At 35.4% G+C, this 22,927-nt stretch overlaps 1 protein-coding gene across 1 annotated transcript in view; it reads left to right on the top strand.

Moving 5' to 3' along the window:
• l(3)72Dn (UTP4 small subunit processome component l(3)72Dn) overlaps positions 1-22,204 on the top strand; it is a 34,553-nt gene extending 12,349 nt beyond the window's left edge. Inside the window, exons 8-17 of the mRNA XM_090181449.1 lie at positions 2,250-2,430; positions 2,499-2,569; positions 3,040-3,139; positions 3,203-3,363; positions 5,004-5,205; positions 5,275-5,378; positions 6,539-6,634; positions 7,618-7,803; positions 20,673-20,768; positions 22,044-22,204. Of these exons, the coding sequence (XP_090037575.1) occupies positions 2,250-2,430; positions 2,499-2,569; positions 3,040-3,139; positions 3,203-3,363; positions 5,004-5,205; positions 5,275-5,378; positions 6,539-6,634; positions 7,618-7,803; positions 20,673-20,768; positions 22,044-22,160 (1,314 nt within the window). The 3' untranslated portion in view covers positions 22,161-22,204. The remainder of the gene's footprint in view (positions 1-2,249; positions 2,431-2,498; positions 2,570-3,039; positions 3,140-3,202; positions 3,364-5,003; positions 5,206-5,274; positions 5,379-6,538; positions 6,635-7,617; positions 7,804-20,672; positions 20,769-22,043) is intronic.
• The last annotated feature ends 723 nt before the right edge of the window (positions 22,205-22,927 follow it).

The raw sequence follows: 22,927 nt of genomic DNA, 5'->3' as shown, positions 1-22,927 counted from the left end.
CCTCACGTATCCGACAGCGCCTTAGACCAGACCCACGTATCTTTGTGAGTAAATATTAATAAATAGGTTCTGATTAATAGTATTTTGTTTTTAATTGCCTTCGTAAAAATTAGTTCCTTACAGACTGCAATGCAAAGGATGATAAAATTGGCAAATAAGTAGATTAGTCCATTATTTAAAAACTTACAAATAGCTCGTACTGATAGGTCTTCGAGCAAACAAAATGACGCAAAACTCGGACCAAATAGATCTAAGAGCTACTTGTAAGTTTTTAAATTTCTTCAAATTTGTTTACGGTTTAGCTTTTTTATCCCTTTTCATAATGGACTAATCTACTTATTCGCCAATCTTATCATCCTTTGCATTGCAGTCCATAGGCTGTAGCCAACTTGGTCAGTGGCAGCCATATTGTTAGTAGGCCAAACAGGCAAACCCTTATCTTATCCCAAGGGCACCGGTGGTGGCGCCAGTGTGGGAGTTAGTATAAAAGGAGATAGCAGAGAGAGGGAAACAACATTAGTAGCAGTTAGGAATTAGTATGGGTGTGGTTAATTCCCAGCTGGCCTGCTAGTTGGCATAGTATTCCCCCAGTGGCTGCAAGGTAAGATTATCTTCCCTTGGTGGGACTATCTAAGAATTTTCGGCATCTTATTATAATAGGATAATTATTGTGTAGTTCGGTTTAAGGCCTCCGAAGGCACGTTACCCATCCTTCAAGAGTAAGAGGGGCTATAAGGTGGTTCTTTTTAACGTTACATTTCTTTATATATACCGTTTTAACTTCGTTCTACTTAGTCGACAGCTTTATCTGAGTTTTAATCTTGAATATCTGCTGCAACTGTTTTTTCAATTTCTTAAATTGTTTAGACTTAAGGTCAAGTATTTAGTATTCATAATTTTGTAGCCATGTGCCAAAGTTGAATACTGAAGACACAAAAGGGGACTTTTAAACTGCCCTTATGCTAACTAAGTTATGGTTTTGGTTTTAGTTCCATTTTCTACTCCTACAGGTTCTGACTTAACCAATCAGGGAGAAACTACCTTTACCTATTTACCCATTGAATTGGGAATAATACTGCTAGAATTACAATTCCGATTTTAGTTGCCATGGTTAAGCGGGACCTGTTCTGATAAGACTGTACGAAATTCATCTTTATAATTAGGCGGTAGCGCGATCTATATTTTGTAATGTTACATGGCTAAAAATAAATAATCATTAGCTAACTCACCGTAACTTGGGTTAAAAAGGATCGTGTTGACAGAATAAAATTATTTTTAAACAACTTCAAAGGTTTGTTTGTGACGAGTAATCATACATTTCAATTTCGCATCAGATTCGCGAAAAAATTCAATTGCAATATAGTTGTCACCACTAGAGACAGATGCCGCCACGGTAGAACGATAAAGTTCATAAAATCTCCTTATTGAACGAAATTGGTCCTGCGCCAGTCAGATTTAGTTGTACCTCTATTTATTCCCAACTCAATGTATTTATCAATGAAAAGGCTGGGGAGGCTGCACCCTTTTTACGGAAAAATCTCTTTTTTTTTACTATTTTTCGGTTATGAACTTACGAAATGCTTTTAAAACTAACTTTATATTAGAACTCATGAGTCGGGCCTTTGATAAAGTAAAACTAAAAAACTTGAGTACTCGAATTGATAAGCCTAGGGTTTTCTAGTCCAAAATAAGGCATTCTAGCGCTCGAAAACTTAGCCTTGGCTCCAATTTAATCCTTGAAATGGTTTTCGAGTCTCTCAAATAATGCTTATCAAGTCTCGAGCCCGGCGCTCGAAACTGTTTTGTTCTTCGAGTAGAGAGTTGAGTTTCTATATTATATTGAACGTTCAAGCAGTTAAGTTAAGCTCAAAAAAGATATTTAGAGTACTCCAGTAATTTCAAGTATTTGAATAATTAGCTTAAAATCACTTGGCTCCAAAATGTCCTCTTGATAAGATTTCCTTCTAGTAGGTTTGTTTGACCCTATCACAATAATAGAAACTAAGACCAGTTGTAGCTGTACAATTTAAAATTATTCCATCTACCTAAGTAACTAGTAACTAGTGACTAACAAGCCATCAAAAAGTACTGGGAGGGACATTAAGTTATGGTTTTGGGTTTTATTTTAAATTCAATTTGAACATTTACTTGCTTTCAAAACTATGTCCAATCAGGAAGATACAAAGAAATTATTCTGAGTCTTCAACCAATGAAACTTAAGTTTCTATCATTTGATTCCTTAAAAATAGGATGAAACCTCTGTCTACGCAAGTGGAATTGATCCAATTATAGTTCAGTATTGCAAAGTCAATTCCAAATCATCCTCAAGCAAAGAAAATAGACAAATGTGGATGAAATCAATGCAACTTCTTTCTCACTCCCATGATGTTAGAGCTTTGACATTAATTGACGGATTTGTAGTGTCTGGAGGTAATTTTTTATATTCTGTTTACTTCTTAAAAAATATCATTTTGCAATCTGTATATACTGTTTTATAGGTGTGGACTGTCATTTAACATTAAATAAAGGCCCCCCAAAGGTCACTTACAAATATGTTCCAGTCAGTAGTGTAAGTTTTTTTTTCGTTAAGGAAACTTAAGTTAAAGGAATTAATAACGCTACTAGGAATTTTCATTTGCCTGTTAGAGAATGTACAGGGTTGTGGCTATGAAATGTATAACTGATGACTTGGTTTAACCTTTGACTGGTTATTTAAATAGCATAGATTTTCTTGAGCTGTGGCTTCCAATAAATAACGGCATGGAAATGGAATTAAGAAACATCTTGGGGAATTTAAAATTTTGCTGTTTAATCATGTTGTATTATGTGGTTTAAAAAGAGCAATTACGGCATGTAATCTTTTGATTTGTGCAAAGGCATAAAACTTTAACTTTCAAATGGTCCATGTGAGTAATGTTGTAAATCCCATAGATGTATGATACTTTTCGGCATAATGGCTTAGAAAGTATAAAGGTTGATTATTCCAAGTAGGGTTATAGATTCTTCGACAAATCAATAATTATCTTAATATCATTGCAGCAAAAATGTTTTAAGATAGCTTCTTCCGCAAGATGTATTCTTCTTCAATATTCCAGAGGGTTAGAGGTATGGAGTCTTGGAAAAACTACTGACAATAAAGGTATTTCAACATTTATTTTTTTATTTAATTATTTATTCAAACTTTATGGTCTTTCTTTTGTAGATAATGATGGTGATATTTTAAAATTAACTACTCATGAAACAAAGGCCTTACAGCTTCAGTGTAATCAAGACGAACAAATTATGTGTAGTGCAATATCTAGAGATGCTCGGTTAATAGCATATTCATCAGCGGAAAGGATAAAAATCTTTGCATTTGAAATGGTATGAAAGTTTGTCAACTTGATCCTTTAATTGTCAGTGCCAAAAATGGGATTTATGATTTTGAAATTCAATAGTTTTATGGCCAACTAAGTCAGTTGTGGCATCATTTAACAAATTATATTGTCAAATACTAATGATAATCAGCTAAACTAATGCCCAAGGAACCACACAGATCTAAGTCAACTAGTGACTTATCTCATTATTCTATGTTAACATTAGTTGGTTTAAAACATAATTGCAAAAGGCGTGATGTTATTACAAACATCTATTTGCGGAGACTTAACGTTTCGAATCTTAACAAGATTTTTTGTCAAGTGTGAACATTTTGTTCATATCCCGCTTACTTATTAACATTTTGAAAAATATATCCATTTTATTTTTACATTGTTTTTTGTGGAAAAGTATAGAAATTAAGGTGTTATAATAATAAGTTCTATTAACATTCTTTAAACACTGGCCACATTACCTTTTAGGATAAAAAATTATTTACTCTGAAAAACATATATATATAAATGAAAAATAGCTGAAAAAATACTTATCAATAACTTTGGGAAAATAAACATCGACAAAGAAGGTGAACTTTAACCCATTTGGAATATTCAACAACTACTGGATCATATCGTTTCACCGACATAGTTGACCTATTAGACTGATAAATTGTTGTTGAAAAATCTAAAAACCTATCATCATTAAAGCATCTTCTTAATTTGTATACTTTTCCCACAAAAAACTATGTAGAAACGCATTGTCATTAGAAATAAAAATAAAATTGATACATTTTTTAAATATTATTAAATAAGCGTGATGTGACCAAAATGTTTACACTTGACAAAGAACCTCGTTAAGATTCAAAACATTGTCTCCGAAAATAAATGTTTGTTTTAAGATCATGCCTTTTGTAATTATGTTTTAAGCCAATGTATTAAAATTACTTTTAAAACCTCATGAGTTTTCTGTAACTTCCATAAACTGTATTATAGAGCAAATAATAGTTTTCTTCTAACAATTCACATGCAAATTTATTTTCAATAAAAAGGTGCTCTATGCCCAAACTTTATAGTAACCATGTTCAGAGAGCTGTACTAACTAGGAGACAACCTGAGGTGTAACAAACCGATTTCGTTCAAACTTAGGGAACTTAGGGATTTGTTAGACCTTCATGTAACTTGAAAAATCATAAAGGGAAATGTCTCCATAGACAACCATTTTGCCATGGCAACTAAAAATGTTTTTGACAACACAAATTGGAAAGTTTCCCCTTGAAAATAACATGGGAATCTGACCAATTTTTAAATTTTGAGAGAAAATTTAAATTTAATATGAGTAAAATTGTCAAAATATTTTTTATTTTTAGCCAATTTGGTTTATTTTCATACTTTTTGATGAAATTGAACAAAATTAGTGAAATCCTTTACTAAAAATTTACTAAATATATCAAGTTTAATCAATTTATGTCTTATTGGATCTATTTGGATCCAAAAAATTCAATTTTGTCTCCTTGTAAGTTGTCTGATATGTTGTTTTCAAAATGTAGATTTATCGCTCTGGTAACAAGAAAATTTAAAATATGTGTTGTTTAGCACACTCTACTTTAGTTAAAAAAAACAGTATTCTAAACTAGTTATATTTTTCTGTCAAAGCTGGAAGACCCTGTCACTAAAGTTCCTTCTGCTAACGTAAAGAAAATGAAGCCTATTCCAGCAGAAATAGAAGCAGCTACAGTGATGTGTTTTTCAGCATCAGGAAAGTATTTCTTACTCGCAACTGATAAGGGATCCCTGCAAATACTAGAGATGAACTTCATTGAGCCTTGTCATGTACATACATTCTCAAACCAATCAAGTTAGTAATTATTTTAGATAAACTTATTTAAAAATAATGTGTGCTTAATATTTACGGATATAATTTCAGCTGGTGAGCGAATAAATCTTTTGGAAAGCAGCGTGGATGAAAATATATGTGCAACATCAGATCATTTTGGAAATGTTACAATTTTTGACATTGAAAATCAAAAAGTAATTTTTGACTCCTTTTTTAATTTTATTTGAGCTTTAGTTTAGTATATATCATATTTAATTTTTTGAGGTTGGATTATGACCAATAAAGAAATGCTTAGATAATAGAGACTTCCTTTCCTCCCACCTGCATGAAAAAAGGGGATTTTATGATGATTTCTCTACAGCACCCTCTATCTCAGATGAATTTGAGCTTTTGGAAAAATAAGAAATCAATGGTCAGTTAATTATAAAAATAATTTAATAGCAAAATCTACTTACTTTTAAAACTTATAAAATAATTATTTTCAGTAATATTTATTTAAAATTATGGCTATCTTTACTCAATGTAATTAAACTAGATGGTGCACCTGTGCTATAAGAATAAAAAAGGGAATTTGAGAAGTCTGGTAATCCAACCTCCTAAAGTTTAGTGTGAAAGCTTAAAAACACTGTAGAACAGAAAACTTGTAACTCACAAGTCGGTTTATAGAAATATTGATATCCATCCACCAAATCTGGGCCGTGGGTGGTGCCTAGCTGATTATCTTTTTTCTATCTAAACACACTTCTAAAGTACCCTTCTCCCAGCTTCTACTCATTAGCTTAAATCAAACACAATGCAAGTCGCAATGCAATCAGTAGCGCCACTAGGATTTCTTGTGAGCACTGCTCTATTTAGAGGCCCCTCTCCCCAATATTTGCAAGGGAAAATGGCTGTATTTTCTAGGACTGACCATTTCCCGACAGTTCCCCCAAATTCTTATGGCAAAATTAGGTTAAGCTAAAATTAAATAATTTTAACCTTTTTTATTTTAATTTTCATTACTTTCCCAGTTTTAACTAATCTGTACCAGCCCAACCCTCTGGCTACATATTTAAATTTTAAAGTGATTTTAATCAAAGAATCACGCTCTTCGATAAGAGCTCTTCCCAAATTCACTAACAATTATCATTGGATTGTCTTTTAAATAATTCCATAAATCACAATTAATCGACCGTGTAGCTGGGTTGGAAAGTCTGTCCTCTCCCATTTTTGTCTGTAGACGCGTTTCAATTCTATTTTTATAAGGATTAGGAAACGGGAAACAAATTATGTAATGTGGTAAGGTGGTGGAAATTTCTCAATATTTGCTGTTGTTCCGTTTCCATTTTCTCAAATGCTATTCATTTATATTTAGATTTGGTCTTCACTACCAAAGTACAAATACCAAGCTACAGCACTGTCTTTCAATAAGCACAATAAGAATTTATTTGTTGTCTATCAAGATGGAAAGGTGAGACTGCCCTTTACTTGCTTTTACCATAAACTCTTGATTTATAATAAGTTATGATACATATGTATCTCTTTTTCTCCGGTCTCTTGCTTGAATGTAAGAATCTTAAGTTACTGCTGCCATGCAATTATACTTTTGGAAATTGTCAAACAAGGAAATTTTCTTATTCAATGATACAGGTTCAAACCCTTGCCAATAAAAGTGTATATCTAAAATTTGAATTGTGTTCAAAGTTTTTTTAAAACAAAATGAATAACATGTTTTTAAAAATTTAAAACTTAAGTTTAATTAGTGTTGGGCCCAAACCGATATGAAATCGGTATCGGTCGCCGATATCGCGATTTCCCGATTAATCGGTTCGCGTCTAAAATACCGATTTTACCCGATTATAAAAAAAAACCTTTCGATACCGATTTTTTTCCGATTATTTAAAAAAAAATTCTTAAAGTCCTGGTAGATGGCGCCACTAACCTTGACCATTTGAAGTTCAAACTTCAGTTGCGGCATGGAGAAATGACGGTGGAGAGGAAGAGACGCCGTTTTCGTAGATCGAGATTTTTTTAAATCGGTAACATTAGTATTGGACCATTGATAATGAATTGAAAAATCGGGAAAATCGGTATCGGTACCGATTTGCCATATCGGTAAAAAAATCGGTATCGGTATCGGTTGAAACATGAAAAAGGTATCGATATCGGCCAACCCTAAGTTTAATGCTTTTAAAGAATATTTTGTGTTGAAATGAAATACAAACATTTGCAAAAAAAACGTAATAAATTTTAAAATGGATCTCTCAGTAAAAAGAGTATCATTGTTTTGTAACCTCCTAATAGCACTGCATGCGGATTTTATAGTGTTACCATTTTTTGAAGCATAACACCATAAATTCAGCGTTTCCTTGGTTCAAGATTCTTTTGAAAATGAATGTTTTCTTGGTTATAATTATCAATTTTTTGTAAAACATTATTACAATTACCCCCTAGGTTATTGAGTATGATGTAACCAAGAAGTGCTATTCAAAGCGGATCAACGATTTCAACAAAATTTCATGTCATTTCGATAAACAGTATCCAATTCTTCACATATCATTTGATTCAACTGATAAAGAGAAAGTGTTTTTTCACGATGAAAATTCCGTGTATTCCTATACATTCAGTGGTGTAAGGGAGGTAAGAGTAAATCATTTTTTAGGATAAACTTTATATTTGCATGATTTTTACTTGATAAACAATCCAAAATTTGGTAAATTTACTATAATTCTGCTGGGCAATAATTATAATAATTATCATCTAGGCTAATACCCAAAGCACCACCTTAGGCCCAAGTCATCTAGCAACTTATAATGCCTTTTACAATGTGTAGGAGGGTGGTGGGCCAACAACTCCCTACACTAACTATTACTGTTAAGAGGAGTATTTAAAGGGAGTATATCTCTTACTGGGAAGGCCAAGCTTCCGTCAATGCTCATTCATGGGACAACAGTCTAGAAAGTAGTATAAAATTCCTATTTCCTAACCTGCTAGGTATAATAATATTGTTTTTGAGGTATACTTTCATGGCACAATTTAAACAATAATAAATGAAATAAACAATTAAATAATAATCAGGTAAGCTACTACCCAAGGCACCACCTTAGGCCTAAGTCATCAAGCGACTTTTGAAGCCTTTTAATTCAGGTGGCTGGGTTACAATGCGTAGGAGGGTGGTGGCAAGCCCTGCATGCCACACGATCGAGCCAACAGCTCCCTACACTAACTATTACCGTTCTTCTACGTAGTAGACTGTCGCGCCAAGGATCGAACCGAGCCTCGGCCATTTGGAAAACCCTCGGCCTCGGTCCGAGGGTCGTCTAAATAAAGCCGAGGAACCGAGGATTTTTTTGCTCTTATTAAAAACATGAATAACTGAAATTTTGGCCCATTTTCTACCGTAAAATTTATATCTAAGGAGAATGCGCGGAGGAGTCAATACTCGAAATTTCAGTTTTAGTTTTGTAACTTTTGTTTTAGGTTCTTTTTGTGTGAACCGTCGAAAAGCGAAACGTGAGGGGGCGGGGCTGCTTGGAGGGACGAAACATCTACAATATTTGATAATAAAACTTTTATTTTGAAGCTTTATTTATCCATTTGACCATTTAACCGTTGCCTCGGCCCCGGCCCGAGGCAGTTTTTCGATCCTTGTGTCGCGCCACAAATGAGTATTTATGGCAGCTTGGTCTTCCTTGCTACAGCTATACTTATTGTTGGAAGGGAATGACTTAGATAACGTTGCTGTATTTCCCCCAGTCCCAACACCGTCTAGTGGCGATAGCATTGTCAATTATACCTGTAGTAAATACTCATCTGTATAATACCACTTTTTGCAAAACCTTTCTTAAGTGTTCTGGTATAATAAACTAGTTACAATTTAATAATTATTTAAAACAAAAGATCTGCTACTTCATGGTTATTTTCATTTAAAATCACTCGGGAGCTTTCGGACCGAGGTCCTTCTTCAGCCGCGTCTTACAATTGATTAGTTACAATGAAAAAACAAGCTGTCCATAGGGGCCAATAGCCTTCGCATTTTTGTACGTAAACGAAAGAAATCACGTTAAAAGATTAAATTCCTTAAAAAAAGGACATGTAATTTACTAAAACGCCAGTAGGCCTAAAAACGTATCAGTAGGCCAACTACGCACAAAGGTCAAGTTTTCAATTAATATTTCATGTGAAATCAATTTGTTTTCAACCATTCTCTAACGTTTATTGAGTCTAATCAACATGCCACTAAATTATTCTCGTGATCAGAGTGCTTTTATGGTAGAGTTATTTTATTCTGAAGACAATCGAAACGGACATAGGGTTAGTGAATTGTTCACCGTTCGATATCCAGATAGAGGACCAAGCCAAAACACCGTTCTTGGAGCTGTTTGTGACTTTCAGACTTACGGAAACGTCGGGAAACGTCGATCCCAGATTTCGTGGAACAGGTCGTCAAAACATCAACATGGAAGACAACGTTTTAGCCTATTTTGTTGCGTATCCTCGAGCAAGAGTCAGAGGTGCAAGCGACGATCTCGGATTATCGACGAACAACGTGTGGACCACTCTACACAATCACAACTTCCATCCGTATCGACCGACGCTCCACCAAGCTTTGCAAGAAGGAGATATGGAACCTAGGTTTGATTTCTGCAACTGGCTAATAACCATGTCTGATGAGAACCCAAATTTCATCAATCAAATGCTGGTGACCGAAGAGTGTTCATTTAGGAGAGATGGGCCTTTCAACCATCAAAACACCCACATGTGGTGTGACGAAAATCTTCATTGGGGTTTTCCTCACCATCATCACCAACAACAACTCCGACTGAATGTTTGGGCGGGTTTGATCGGGGGTCGAGTTACTGGCCCAATTTTCCTCCCAGCTCGTCTTAATGGACAACGCTACTTGGCGCTTTTGCAGAACAAAATAGAAGACGCTTTAGAAGATATTCTGCTGGAAGCTAACAGACAGATGTGGTACCAACATGGCGGCGCACCACCCCACGTACCTAGATGTGTAGTGACGCATCTTAACAACGAGTTCCCTCAGCGTTGGGTTGGCAGGAACGGTCACGTTCGATGGCCTGCGAGGTCTCCGGACCTAACTCCGATGGACTTTTTCTGGTGGGGGTCAAAGCACAAGTTTCCGTGACGCCCGTTGAGAACATCGAAGATTTGCGTCACCGAATCATTGCAGCCTTCGAACTTGTCACTCCGGATATGATCAGATGCTCGTTTCAAAACATGCTTCATCGTGCCCAAACAAGTATCGCGGCAAACGGAGGTATCATAGAACCTCACTTGTAAAATTCTATGTTTATTCGAATAAAATGTTAATTAAATCTTTCAGACATTTCTTTCATTTACGGACAAAAATGCGAAGGCTATTGGCCCCTATGGACCGCTTTTTTTTCATCAGCTCATATCTTCGTGAAAAGGTGTTATATTCCAATGAAACCAATTTCTTTGAACATTTTCAACAGAACTCTACAACTTTCTCTTTGAAACGTTTTTTCTAGCACCTACCGGTGAAAAAATATTTTTTACAAAAACCCGAAAATAATTCCGATTTTACTGAAATTTAGGATTTAAAGTGATCCCACACTAGAAATAATACCCTGGAAATTTCGCAACTCGATCTCTTGCAGTTTCTGAAAAAAAAGCCCAGTCAGAGCAATTCAAAACACCCTGTATAGTGTTCAGGTATTATTTGTTTAGAATTGGGTTAAACATAGTCTGACACTAACATGGGCTTAATAAATTTAAATAAAAAAATATTAAAATAAAAATATTTAAATAATAAATTTTAAATAAAACAATGACAGTTGAAGGACCACAGAATCATTTAAAAAATTCAAGCCGAATTTCAGGTAGCTACTGCACTTCCGTATGATAATACTATCGTATGGATGAAATTGTAACTATAAATATTTTCTTATTTTACCATGGTTGACTAAATTTAATAATTATTTAAAACAAAAGATCTGCTACTTCATGGTTATTTTCATTTAAAATCACTCGGGAGCTTTCGGACCGAGGTCCTTCTTCAGCCGCGTCTTACAATTGATTAGTTACAATTTTCAGATTTTCCGGAAATTTAGGATTGAAAGCGATCCTACACTAGAAATAATACCCTGAAAATTTCGCAACTCTATCTCTTGCAGTTTCTTGAAAAAATGCCCAGTCAGAGCAATTCAAAACATCCTGTATATGTTTGTAGTAGGTGGTTTCTTTTCGCTTGTTTTCAGAGTAAATGAATACTCTTTGAACCCTAAAACGAACTATTCGGCTGTTCCGGGGCTGAGAATTACTGCTCTTTTTACCGCTTGTGGGAAGGAGGAGTAAAGAGAGTAAATCGTACTTTGTCGTCTGTTAGCCAGAATTGATCTGCTAAAAAGGCCACAGGCAGCCATTTTTTAAAATTATTTAAGGCCGACCTTTTTGCCACAACAGAATCGTAGTAAAATGACGTCATAGGGTTACTATTCTTACCCTACTTTGTAATCCCAGAATAAGCGGGAAAGAACACATACTGATGATCCTCTTATAGCGTTTTCCATTTGACTGCACTCTAGCGCTCTAGATCGCTGTAATCAACATTTTATGTTCCATTTGCCTGCTCGGCTCTGCTCCGATCAAATTTAGCGTGTTCCATTTCCCGCTCTGAGGTGCTCCCGGAGCACTGCTCCGAGATCGCCCAAAATTGATCTGCCGATTTCGACAGATCAACGGTTCGAGATCGGAGAATATTTTGGCGTGTTCCTTTTAGATTTTTTGTGGCAAAATGGCGAGGGGCTAACCACTCTTAGAAAATCTGTACACCGGATTACGCTTAGATTTGCACTGCCAAAGGCAGGGACTTCAAAGATAACGCGTAATCCCATTAGTACAGTCAAAGGTACGGCTCTGTACACCGATTACGCGGAGTGATCAGCCCCTCGCAAAATGGCAATCCAAGACGCGAAAATTCAAATTACTAGCAGACGAGAAACATCAAAAGCGGGAATATGTTCGTGGAATGTTCCATTTGCGGTTTTACTCTAGTCGATCGGGGCGAGATCCAGCAATCAAATGGAAAACGCGAATACAAACGGTTTACAAAGGAGATTTACGGCGTTTTCCATTCGACGTATTTTAGGCCTCCCGTTTCTCGGGGCGCTTTCATCGCACGGTGACAATGGACCAGCGTTGAGAAATATCCGTTTTGTTTTTATCCATCACCGAAAATTATCCGAATAAAAACTTATTTTTTGCATATTAATAATAATATCCATAAATAAATAGTTAACCCACATTTTTATGAATAATCGAAATTTTGGCGGTTAATTTATCTGTTCTGGCGAGATCTACCAGACCATAGACAAATAAAAGATCCTCCAGGACAGCTATCCCATACCTTTCCCTGAACTAAGCTTTTCGCTTCCTCTACTTGGAGGTGACAAGGGGGATGAATTGGATTTTGGTATAATATCCGCTTTATCCTATCGGTATTGGTCGTTTCTGAGCACGCTCTGTTGGAGAATATATTGAACAGTAAAATTGGCTGTAAGCCGCTTAGTGGTGGGTTCTTTTAACATGTTAGTTAAAAAGAGCCGCGTTCACACTAGACACTTTGAAACCGTTTTAAAACGGTTTCGAAAGATCAAACTGTAAAATTTTGCTGTCGAATGTATTTATCGTATGGCTATTAATACAATCGACACCGAAAATGTTCAATTTTATCTTTCGAAACCATTTAAAAACGGTTCCAAAGTGTCTAGTGTGAACGCGGCTAATGTGTAGTAAGATGGGGAAAACTAAATATTGCGTATTTCCTTGCTGTAATAGTGATTATCGGTATTAACACGCACCTAATATGGAAAACATAACATTTGTTTCTTTTCCGCGACTAAAAACCAAACCAATTTTTTGCCGTCAATGGGTTAATTGGTTTTAAAAATACGAGCCCGAATTTTCGGTCAACGATGTTAAATATTCGACGTATTTAGGCTCAAAGCATTTAGGGGATGAGTTTTTTAAACTCAGTCATGGTTGCCTGTTGTACAAAAACCACGCGGTAAGTGGTAATCTTGGATTTCAAATTTAAATTTACACCGAAAGTATTAACATATAAAATAGTTGTTTTAGTAATCCCATTGTTATAGCCTTTATTTCAATTTTGAAACCTCGACAGCCCACTATTAATGAACACTGCACAATAAGGTATATTTTCATGATTGAAGTTCTTTTGAGGGCAAATTGATCATGCCTCGTTCACACTAACCGCTTTTTTTCGGCTGACCTGGTCCACTTGACAAGTCAATCTGACAAGTCAGCCAATATGAACGCTCTACCTGACCTGCTTTTTGTCAAATCAAACATTTGCAATATTTTGGAAAAGGTGTATTTTTTTTGTAGCAACCACTAAATTTAAATAGAAATATTTTGAAAAAATGATATTTTTTGTGCAGGCACTAAGCAATATTGTGTGGCAGGCATTCACTTAGATTGTTAAATTCTAAAACGAAAATTTTTTACGAGGAATTAACATATTTTCTTTGCAAGATCTCATGACAGTTAGAAAACCTCTAGTACCTTTTATGATTTTTTTAATTTGGCAAACAAACGAGAAATTAAGGCATCAGGAAAGGCAAACTCAGTAAGAAAGTTTGTGCAATTTTAATTTTGTAATCTAAACATTGTTAAACTTTTTTCAGCCTGTAAATATGGCGCGCGAACTTAGAAACAAACCCTTAGAAAGTGTATGACATAACCCTTACCCAAAGCTGTGACGAACTTCCGCGTTGGGAGCGCTAGTAGTCGAGGGCTACGTTGAGAAGACTCGTTGTATACTTCGATAATTTCGAGCTAATTTACGCATTTTTTGATAATTTAGCTTGCGCGTACGATAATGTACGATAATTTTTCAAATTGGCTAAAACCAGTTAAAACTGTGACTTTAAAATATTAGTTTTCAATCGGTCGAACTCTAAGTGGTATTAAAAATTTTGATTTCACAAGATTAACATCAATATATTACCTAAAATTCAAACTTTTCAGGCGTACGGTAATGTTTTTCTGAAATCGATATTTTTTTGGCTCTGGAACGATAATATGAGTTTCAGGGACTGGCAACGCTGCATGGGACCCTTAGACATTCCAAGTGTCCTGATATTACTTAGATGTAGACTTTATTTTCGTTGGAAGTAATTTCGAGTATAGTGTACCTCCTCTACTTCGTGAAGTATTTTTTTATCCAAAGGATATCGTTTGGGCCTCAATATCCATCAATGACATAATATTTCTAATCCAGCGACCTGACCCGCTTTCACTGTTATACCCCCATCCTTTACGGCGTCATTTTTGGGGGTCGCGTAAAATGTTACGTTTTTACCAGGACCTATACTTTGATAATTGACGCCGCCGCCGTAGTTGTTCAACATTACGTTAAGGCTGGTTTTCCCTATGGCAAAACGACGCGAGGACGAGCGCGAGGGGTCGGACACTTGCCATTATTTTGTACGGGATTTCGGAATTTCGTAGAGATTTTGGCGATTTTATTATTGCTTTTTGATGTGATCTTGGGATTTCAATGTTAATTTACCATAGAGAGAGTTGAAAGATTTTGCGATTTTAGACAAAGTGTACGGGATTTTGGTAAATATCCGACCCCTTGGCTCGATCTCGTGGCATGCAGGGCTTGCCACCACCCTCCTACGCATTGTAACCCGGCCACCTGAATTAATGGCTTTAAAAGTCGTTTGATGACTTAGGCCTAAGGTGGTGCCTTGGGTATTAGCCTAGCTGATTATTATTAAATACTGCAAATCAAAGAATTAGACCCCTTTTTTGCGTCGAGCAGATGATATGTAAAACACAATAGACGCTTAAATAAAACATCTTCAAGGAATTTGCCAAGAAGTAATATTGCCGAGAACCAGGACCTGCAAGTCACTGTTTGTATAGTGCTTGTTGAAATAATGGAAACATTTCCCTTGTACGGTATGCAAAAAGTGTTTCCTTTTAACCAGGTAGCTTTTTTTGACGTATTAAGGCTTAGCAAAAACACGACGTACTATTTACAAGTGAAAAGCTACCATCATTTTAACCAGCACTGTATAAAGAGTAACTCGCAGGTACTGGCTCTCGGAAAGTCGGAAATATTACTTCTTGGCAGTTTCCTTTAAGATGTTTTATTGAAGCGTATATTAGCTTCCAGAGTTGGGCTTTATTTGGGTATTAAAAGGTCAAAAACACTCAATTTAATTCAAAACGTGAGTCGCCAGTTTCTAAAGAATTATTTGTTCGTGATTTAAGTCAGACTTTCACCAGTGTACCAAAAATTAAACGTGTTTAAAAAAATTGTGCAAATACCTTTGATAAAAACCAATGTTCAAATAAAAGAATTTTGGTAAATAACTGGCAAATAAAATATTTTAAAATCCAAGGAAACAATGGAAAAAGTTAAAAAATCATAAACGTTATTTGCGTAAGTTCTTTAAACTTCATTTGCATTTCAAAAACAGTGTGACGCACAATAAATCATGGACAAACTACCCCAAGGGTTACTTGGTACCAGAAATGTATGAATACTTAAGGATAATGACTTGATAGGTAGCTTATTAGCAGACTGTATTTGCATTTGGCAGGCAGTAGCGTTATTATTTTCATGGAACGTTTATTCAGGGTTACGATGGATGAAGTAGCGCCTATGAGCTAGCGTCTGCTACAGGCAAATTAAAAAGTCATAAGAACGTTTTTTTTTTCATAAACTTACCAAAATATATGCAAACGATACAAAAATAATATTATCAAGGCAAATTTACAAATAACAATGAGGCAAGACTAATAGCGTCTGCTTTAGCCGCTACCTATCTAGGTTTCAATGGCGAACCAAAGGGGGCGTAGCGGTAGTGTAGGGTCGCGAATAAAAGGTTCATATTCGCATTTTATTATAATTTTACGCGTATTGGTTCTGTTACCACAAAACAGAAAAAAACGCGCAATTTTGTCTAATTTGGCAATCATGGTTCGCAAAAGCCCGGTAAAAACAGTTTTTTGCCGGGACTTGTGGGAAAAAGTGGAAACAACTCTTTTGGGGCTAAATTAATCATTGATATATCTATTAAGTGACTAATTTGGTCATTGCAAATAGGAGAGATGAAGAAAAGACCAGAAGAAGAGTGAATAGAATAGAAGAATATACTGCTTTTATTATTTATTTTTTATTGAATTTTGCCACTAGAGGTGGAAAATCCATGGAAGTACGATTTTCCACACGGTTTTTAACAGGAAAATAAAAGGTGGAAAAAATATATTTTTTCCACCTGGTTTTTTACACCCTTGGCAAAATAGCAGACTCTGGAGAAGCGCAACCAGTGTGGCCAAGTATAAAATAAAAACCTCCATACTTGAGAAAAAAATCCTCCTATTTCCTCCTAAACTGATTGAGAAAAACTCCTACGCTATACTTAACGAAAAACTACTAGAAAAACTGGACGCTAGCTAGGGAGGGAACACCGGATTGGTTGGTATTTGAGCATGCGCAGAAACCTATTTTTGGCTATCACTGAGAAACATACAACTAAATTATGATTCCTCATGGAGCACGTGGCGCCATCTATGTAAACTGACCATTATATTTCAGGTTTTGTACGGTGGTCAAAGAGTCTGACTGTATCTGACGTTAAAATTTTGCGACCTCCTATTAAATTTTACGACCTCCTATTTATTTTTTGCTTCCAACTATCGAAACCTCCTATGAGAGTCTACCTCCTGTTTTTTCTCCAACGTTCCTAACTTCCTCCTAGAAATAGGAGGAAACCTCCTAACTTGGCCACACTGAGCGCAACCTAGACATTTAGTTTCCTGGTTTAATTCAGCACATTAATATTTTCAAAAGTCACTGAAATAAAATCAGACAGTCGATTCCGGGCTCCTCCAACTTGTTTCTAATTTCGTTCCGCAGACGACACCTTGTAAAAGCGCCACAATTACCTTGGCCATTAAATTTGACCTATTTCGAAACATTTCCATAATTCGCCGGGGTGCACGTAATATTTCGTAACTGTAAGTCTTTTAGAATAGCGTCGCTTCGATAAACATTCAATAGATGGCGAGAGTGAGTGACGACAGGAGAAACTACGGCGGCCATTAATCCTAAGCCTTTGTGCGCCCGAGAGTCAAAAGAAGCCACTAACATATTGGTTCCCTTTTAATGCACTGGTTTGCGTAACGTCGCTTTTCGTGGCTGGGAAAAGCTAACAAATAGCAGTCGACAGCCACGCGGAATGGCCACCTCGCTTCTTTGTCGCGCTCTCCATTCTTCCGCGGCCAATTGTCCATCGAGATTTTTAAAAAGTTATTTATCAAAAGGGGCACCTTACGTGTACAGAGGGTTCGACGCTTCGTTTTTCACGAATCATTTCCTCCAAAAAGAAGTAGTTGAAAAATATTGCCAGGTCCCCCGGAGGTCCTATAATTCCTATAAAATCCTATATTTTCCAAAATGTTCTATAAACATCCTATATTTTTAGCAAAATCCCCCAAAAGTCCGATAAAATCCTATAATTTTGATATGTTGCCCATTTCAAAACCAACCACTCAGTTAAATTGCTAGATTTAGCTATAGGATAAATTCATATACCAAGTCATTCTAATCTATACTTTTGTTATTGTTAACATGGTTAGCTACTAGTATATTTTTGTGATAGAATGGTTAAATAGTTTCTATTTTTAAGTGAAAATCCAAGATTTATTTATCTAGATATAGATTTGGTTTTTAAATGCATAAAGTTAGTAAATAAAATAGCATATATAGTGCTTTAAAATCCTATAATTTAAAAAAATAGTCCTATAGGAAGTATAATCCTATTTTTCCTATAAAAAAATTTAAGATTTGAGTGGGGGCCCTGTATTACGTTTTAACTAAAAAAAATCCTTGACGGAATTTGTTTTTCTTGTAAAAGATACTTTATCCAGTGATTGATCGTAATATCTTCTTAAAGGGCCACACCGGCGTTTGAAAACTTCGGCCCAAATTTATACGTGGTAGCAGTAAATTCAAACGACGGTGTGGCCCTTTAAGGATAGGCCAAAATTAACAAAAAAATCCTTTCTAATACCCCACAACGATTTTACACTATTTAAAATTCTTTAAAACATTAAAAATCGTAAAAATACACATAATCTCAAAATAAAATTAAAAAAAATTACATCTCACCGATACTACCCAAAACGTTACATATTCTAGAAAATATCCACCAGCGATCCATCAAATAATCTACTAATCCTGTAAGATATATTGACAGGGAAATCTAAAATGTGCCAGATATTTTATTGGATTTCAAGATCTTGCACGAAATCTGGACAAGCGAAAACTAAGTACTAGAAATCGACTAAAATATAGGCGATTCAATAAATCCGATTCAGATAGTTCGCTAGGAAGAATTTATACAAAGAACCTGAACGTACAAGCCACTCTTAATATGGTCCTTGCTGGTTGGGCTTTAAACGGTGCCAGAAATAAGCGCCGGCTTTTAACAGAAACGCCGCGATGCTGATGTTAGGCTTAACGAAGAATTTTTGCGTCGATGCTCGCTCCTAATTGACTTGGTTTCGTTTGATTATGTACCGTGATTCGGTTCTTTGCTAGACAAGCTAATTTGGTAACCGACCGACCGAAAATATTTTGTCCAGTAATGCCTACTTAGCTTCGAAGGGGTAACCTAAGAGAGAGAGGCGGTTTTATCCGGGTTATTCCACTTTAAGGGGGAAGACCACAGTGGCCATTGTCTAACTTTCGCGCTATTTCAAGCTGAACGCTTTTAATTTTGTATATTTAAATTAGTATTTAAGTGTAGAACAGCCTCTTGTTTAGTGACAAATTATTTTGACAATTTTAAAATTAAAAGTAATTAAGTTATTACGTTTTAATTCGGACCCCCGGAGCTAAACAAGTTGGGCAAGCGCCCAAACTAACCTTTAGTAAGGACCTTATATCTCGTTATCTATTAATATTAGAATTATAAAAATTATTGTAAGTACTAGAGGATGCCTAATAAAAAATGTAATTCAATTATGTAATTGTTAAAACAGAAACGTTCAGCTTGAACGAAAAAGAGGCTTTCACTGTATTCTTCCCCCTTAAGTAGGTTCAATAGTTGATGTTATGAAAGAAAAAGTTGTCTTGCCCAACTTGTTAAAATGATGCACAGCTTTATTAGTATATTCTTCGCACGCGCGATTTTCACGCGCGCTAGAAAAACCTATATTCCTCGTGACGGTAGCGCGCGCTCGTAGACTTGTAGAAGTAAAACACTGTGACGTAAGAACATCATTGAAACAAGAAGGCCACGTTACTTTATAAATAGAACTGTTACCACCCAAAATGTATTTATGTATACTTAGGGAGAATTACCATGTTGAGTCTATTCTTAGCGTTGCTAAACACTGCCCCTCGTGCTCGAAGAGTTAGCACGCCGGTGACATTTTTTAACTTGGTAAATAAATATTTCTTTAAAATTATCGCTATCTTTACTCATTGTAATAAACAAAGTTAATAAATCACTTACCTAGACAGCACTGAAAGGTTAGGAGATTTAGTTAAAACAAGTCTGACTTATGAGCGCAATTCGAAAGCTTAGGCAATCCAACCTCCTCAAGTAAAATAACCCTGGTTTTATTGAAAATTTTAAGAAAGAGCTTTTAAAGATCTACGCTGTTTCTTTATATTTCACTTTCACACTACAACACCCTGTACCTGTCTTCTCTATCTTGACTATTCTAGGTGTATCCACCTTTTGGTCGTTTTCGGGGCGTCACTAACCGTCGCTTTATAACTTGGCATATGGTACTTCAAAACCTTTTTCAATTGAAAGCTCTCCGCGCGAGTATTGCGTTATTTTTGGGAGACGCAAAAAAAAATCGACCTCATCTGATGGTACCTCCGCCATTGAATTGCCCGAGATAACATCGTCACGATTAATATTGACTTTAGATGGGCCTATAACTCGTCTTGTTTTTTATGACAAAGTGAAAGTGGTTCACACGCCATTACTCAAGGACTGACGCCTGAATGATTTCACTCTCACGAAACTCCGAGGAACTATAAAATATTTACATCTTACCCGAAGTTTATAATATACTCAAAGATATAAGTATTCATATTTCTCATGGATCCAATTATAGAATTTTCTATTTTAATCAAGCTTCTATAATTGTATTAATTCCCGCGCAATAGAAACTCTTTGAGGTTAACGGTAATAGTGAGTGTATGGAGCTGTTAGCTCGCGTGGCATGAAAGGATAGCCACCACCTTCCTACGCGTTGTAACCCGGCCACCTGAATTAATGGCTTTAAAAGTCGCTTGATGACTTGGTCCGTAGGTGATGCCTGATTGTTAACAGTTTTAGTAAGTTATATTTACAATCTGTTCACCTTCAGCCCTCGTCACCCGAGGCTAATAGAGTTTGCAGTTTTTCAGTTTGTAATTCCCACATGGTTGGTCTTATTCTGTTTATTTCTTCTTTTAGGGTAACGATTATCCGTCGCCCAAGAAATCTAAATCTAAGTCCGTAGAATCATCTGAGAACAGAAGTGGCACCATGGTCGTGTCGAAAAAGTTCAAGGTAATGTATTCAGGAAAAGTTGCCAATACTATTTATTTTTATAAATTTTTATTATAATTGTGATATCACCATTTTGAAAGTCAAAATAGCCATTTGCTATAAACCGCCCTTTGGGCACCACTGTTTTAAAAGATTAAAATGACTCGTTTCGACAAGCTCTCGACACCCTCAAACGTGTTGCCTTCTATAGATTCATTGCTGAACTAATAATCAACAAACTTCGCGGGATTCTAGAAACTGTCGACTGAAAAATAGTGGTTCAGTTGTGAATCTAGAGATCGCGTTAGTATAATTTCAAAATTGCGTCTGCTATGAGAAGAATTTACAGCAGTTTGAATATGTAGTATATTTTTACAAACACATAAATTCGTCCGTGAGTACAGATTGTTCTTGAGATAATATCTGGATAACCTGCAAACTTTGGTTAAATTTATTGATATAGTGCGAACAAAAACTGATTTATCGGTGTCTTTTTAACAAATCGTTGATTATAGTGAAATTGCAATATATCATTAGTTGTTTAACATTTCCATTTATAATATTACAAATTATATTATCCTCACATGCAATTCCTTAGCTATATACAAAAAAATACTTTTTGGATGGCGCTTTAAAAAATATTAGTAAAATGACTGAACGTAAGTATAATGTTTAAGACCAAGGGGTAGTCATAATTGCAAGTATTACTGAATTATATAGCCGTTGTGAAGGGTTTGTCTGGGTTAGCTACAATTTTATATGATGGTTTATTTAGACGAGAACAAGAGCGATTAACTTTTGGATAAATGACTCGAAGGGTTATTTTCGTCTCGATTAAAAAGTAGGGTTGGATCATTTAACTGGGTTTTAGTTAACATACACCATGTTCTGGTATAGATCTACTAAATTTTAAAGGACGTGGCGAAATATATTTTAATGCTGAAATATACTACACTCTGATCTTAGTCCAACTACTCTGATCCAAGTCCAACTACTCTGATCCAAGTTTTTAATATCGAAAAACATTTAATGAAGTCACCAATTTTGATCCATGTACGAAACAAAATATTTTAGTGGTGCCAATCTAAACTTAAGTGTTTTATTTATATTTTTCAAAAAGAGTGTAACAGAATTACACCAAATATTATTCAGTACACAAAATTGTATCAATTGATATATTTCTAAAATTTCAATCTTTTGACCGTTATAGCACAAGACAAAACACAATGCTTATTATTGGGATCGCGTGGCCAGTAATTTATATTTGAACGTTATATTGTTTGTTTTTGTTTCCAGCATTTGTTGGGTTTCTCGAGTTTGTCGGACGATGAGCTGTTGGCTTTGGAACTGACTCCGGACGCCGTCAAACAGAGTTTACCATCGGCCCTCAAGAAGAAGAAATTTGGAACGTAAAGTCATCCGTTGTAAAAGTGTCAATAAAAGATTTACAAATTTAACTTTTTCTTTGCTTTAATCAAGCATATTTCTACTTCGGGACTGTTGAGATAATTTTTAGCGTTGGGCTTAAACCACCTCATGCTTTAACCAATAACCAATTTACGGAAGGGATAACTCGGGACCGGTAGAGGTTCGTTAGGTTTCATATATTATTCAAAATCAGTTCTTCAAACGGAAAAAACGACGTTTACAGGGTTCATATAGACCTGGGAAACCTGGCAATATCAGCGAACTATATTTTTGACAGAAAAATCAAGGAAATTAAGAGTTTTTAGTAAAAATCAGGGAATTTTATGAGGGTTCAGAAACTTTGCCTAAAAGAGTACAAACTTACATCAGTAAGTTTTTCTTATTAAAGATTTGACTTTATTACACCTTTTGTATGATAATGTGGAACCAATTCAGGTGAAATGTTAATCATGCAACTAGTAAGAATGTAAGCCTCTTAGTTTTAAATGAGATTATTTTCACCTAAAAAAATCGGGGAAATACCAGTTTGAAATCTTGAAAATTTCAGGGAAATCGGTTTGCCTATAGTTTATGAACCTTGGTTTTTTTGAAAATTCTACGGCGAAGTTAGATTTGTAAACACTGCAAATGGCTTTCCAATCCCGAAAACATTTCTTGTTTAGCTCAAGCACAATCATGTCAAAAACCAATTGCTGAAAGGAAAATAACATTATTTTACAGATAATTTGAGGAATTTTCGAGTGAAATTTTAA

Source organism: Leiobunum rupestre, chromosome 7, assembly GCF_980474605.1.
Source record: "Leiobunum rupestre chromosome 7, qqLeiRupe1.1.hap1, whole genome shotgun sequence".
Lineage (NCBI taxonomy): Eukaryota > Metazoa > Arthropoda > Arachnida > Opiliones > Sclerosomatidae > Leiobunum > Leiobunum rupestre.
This window is presented reverse-complemented; position numbering and strand designations above follow the sequence as displayed.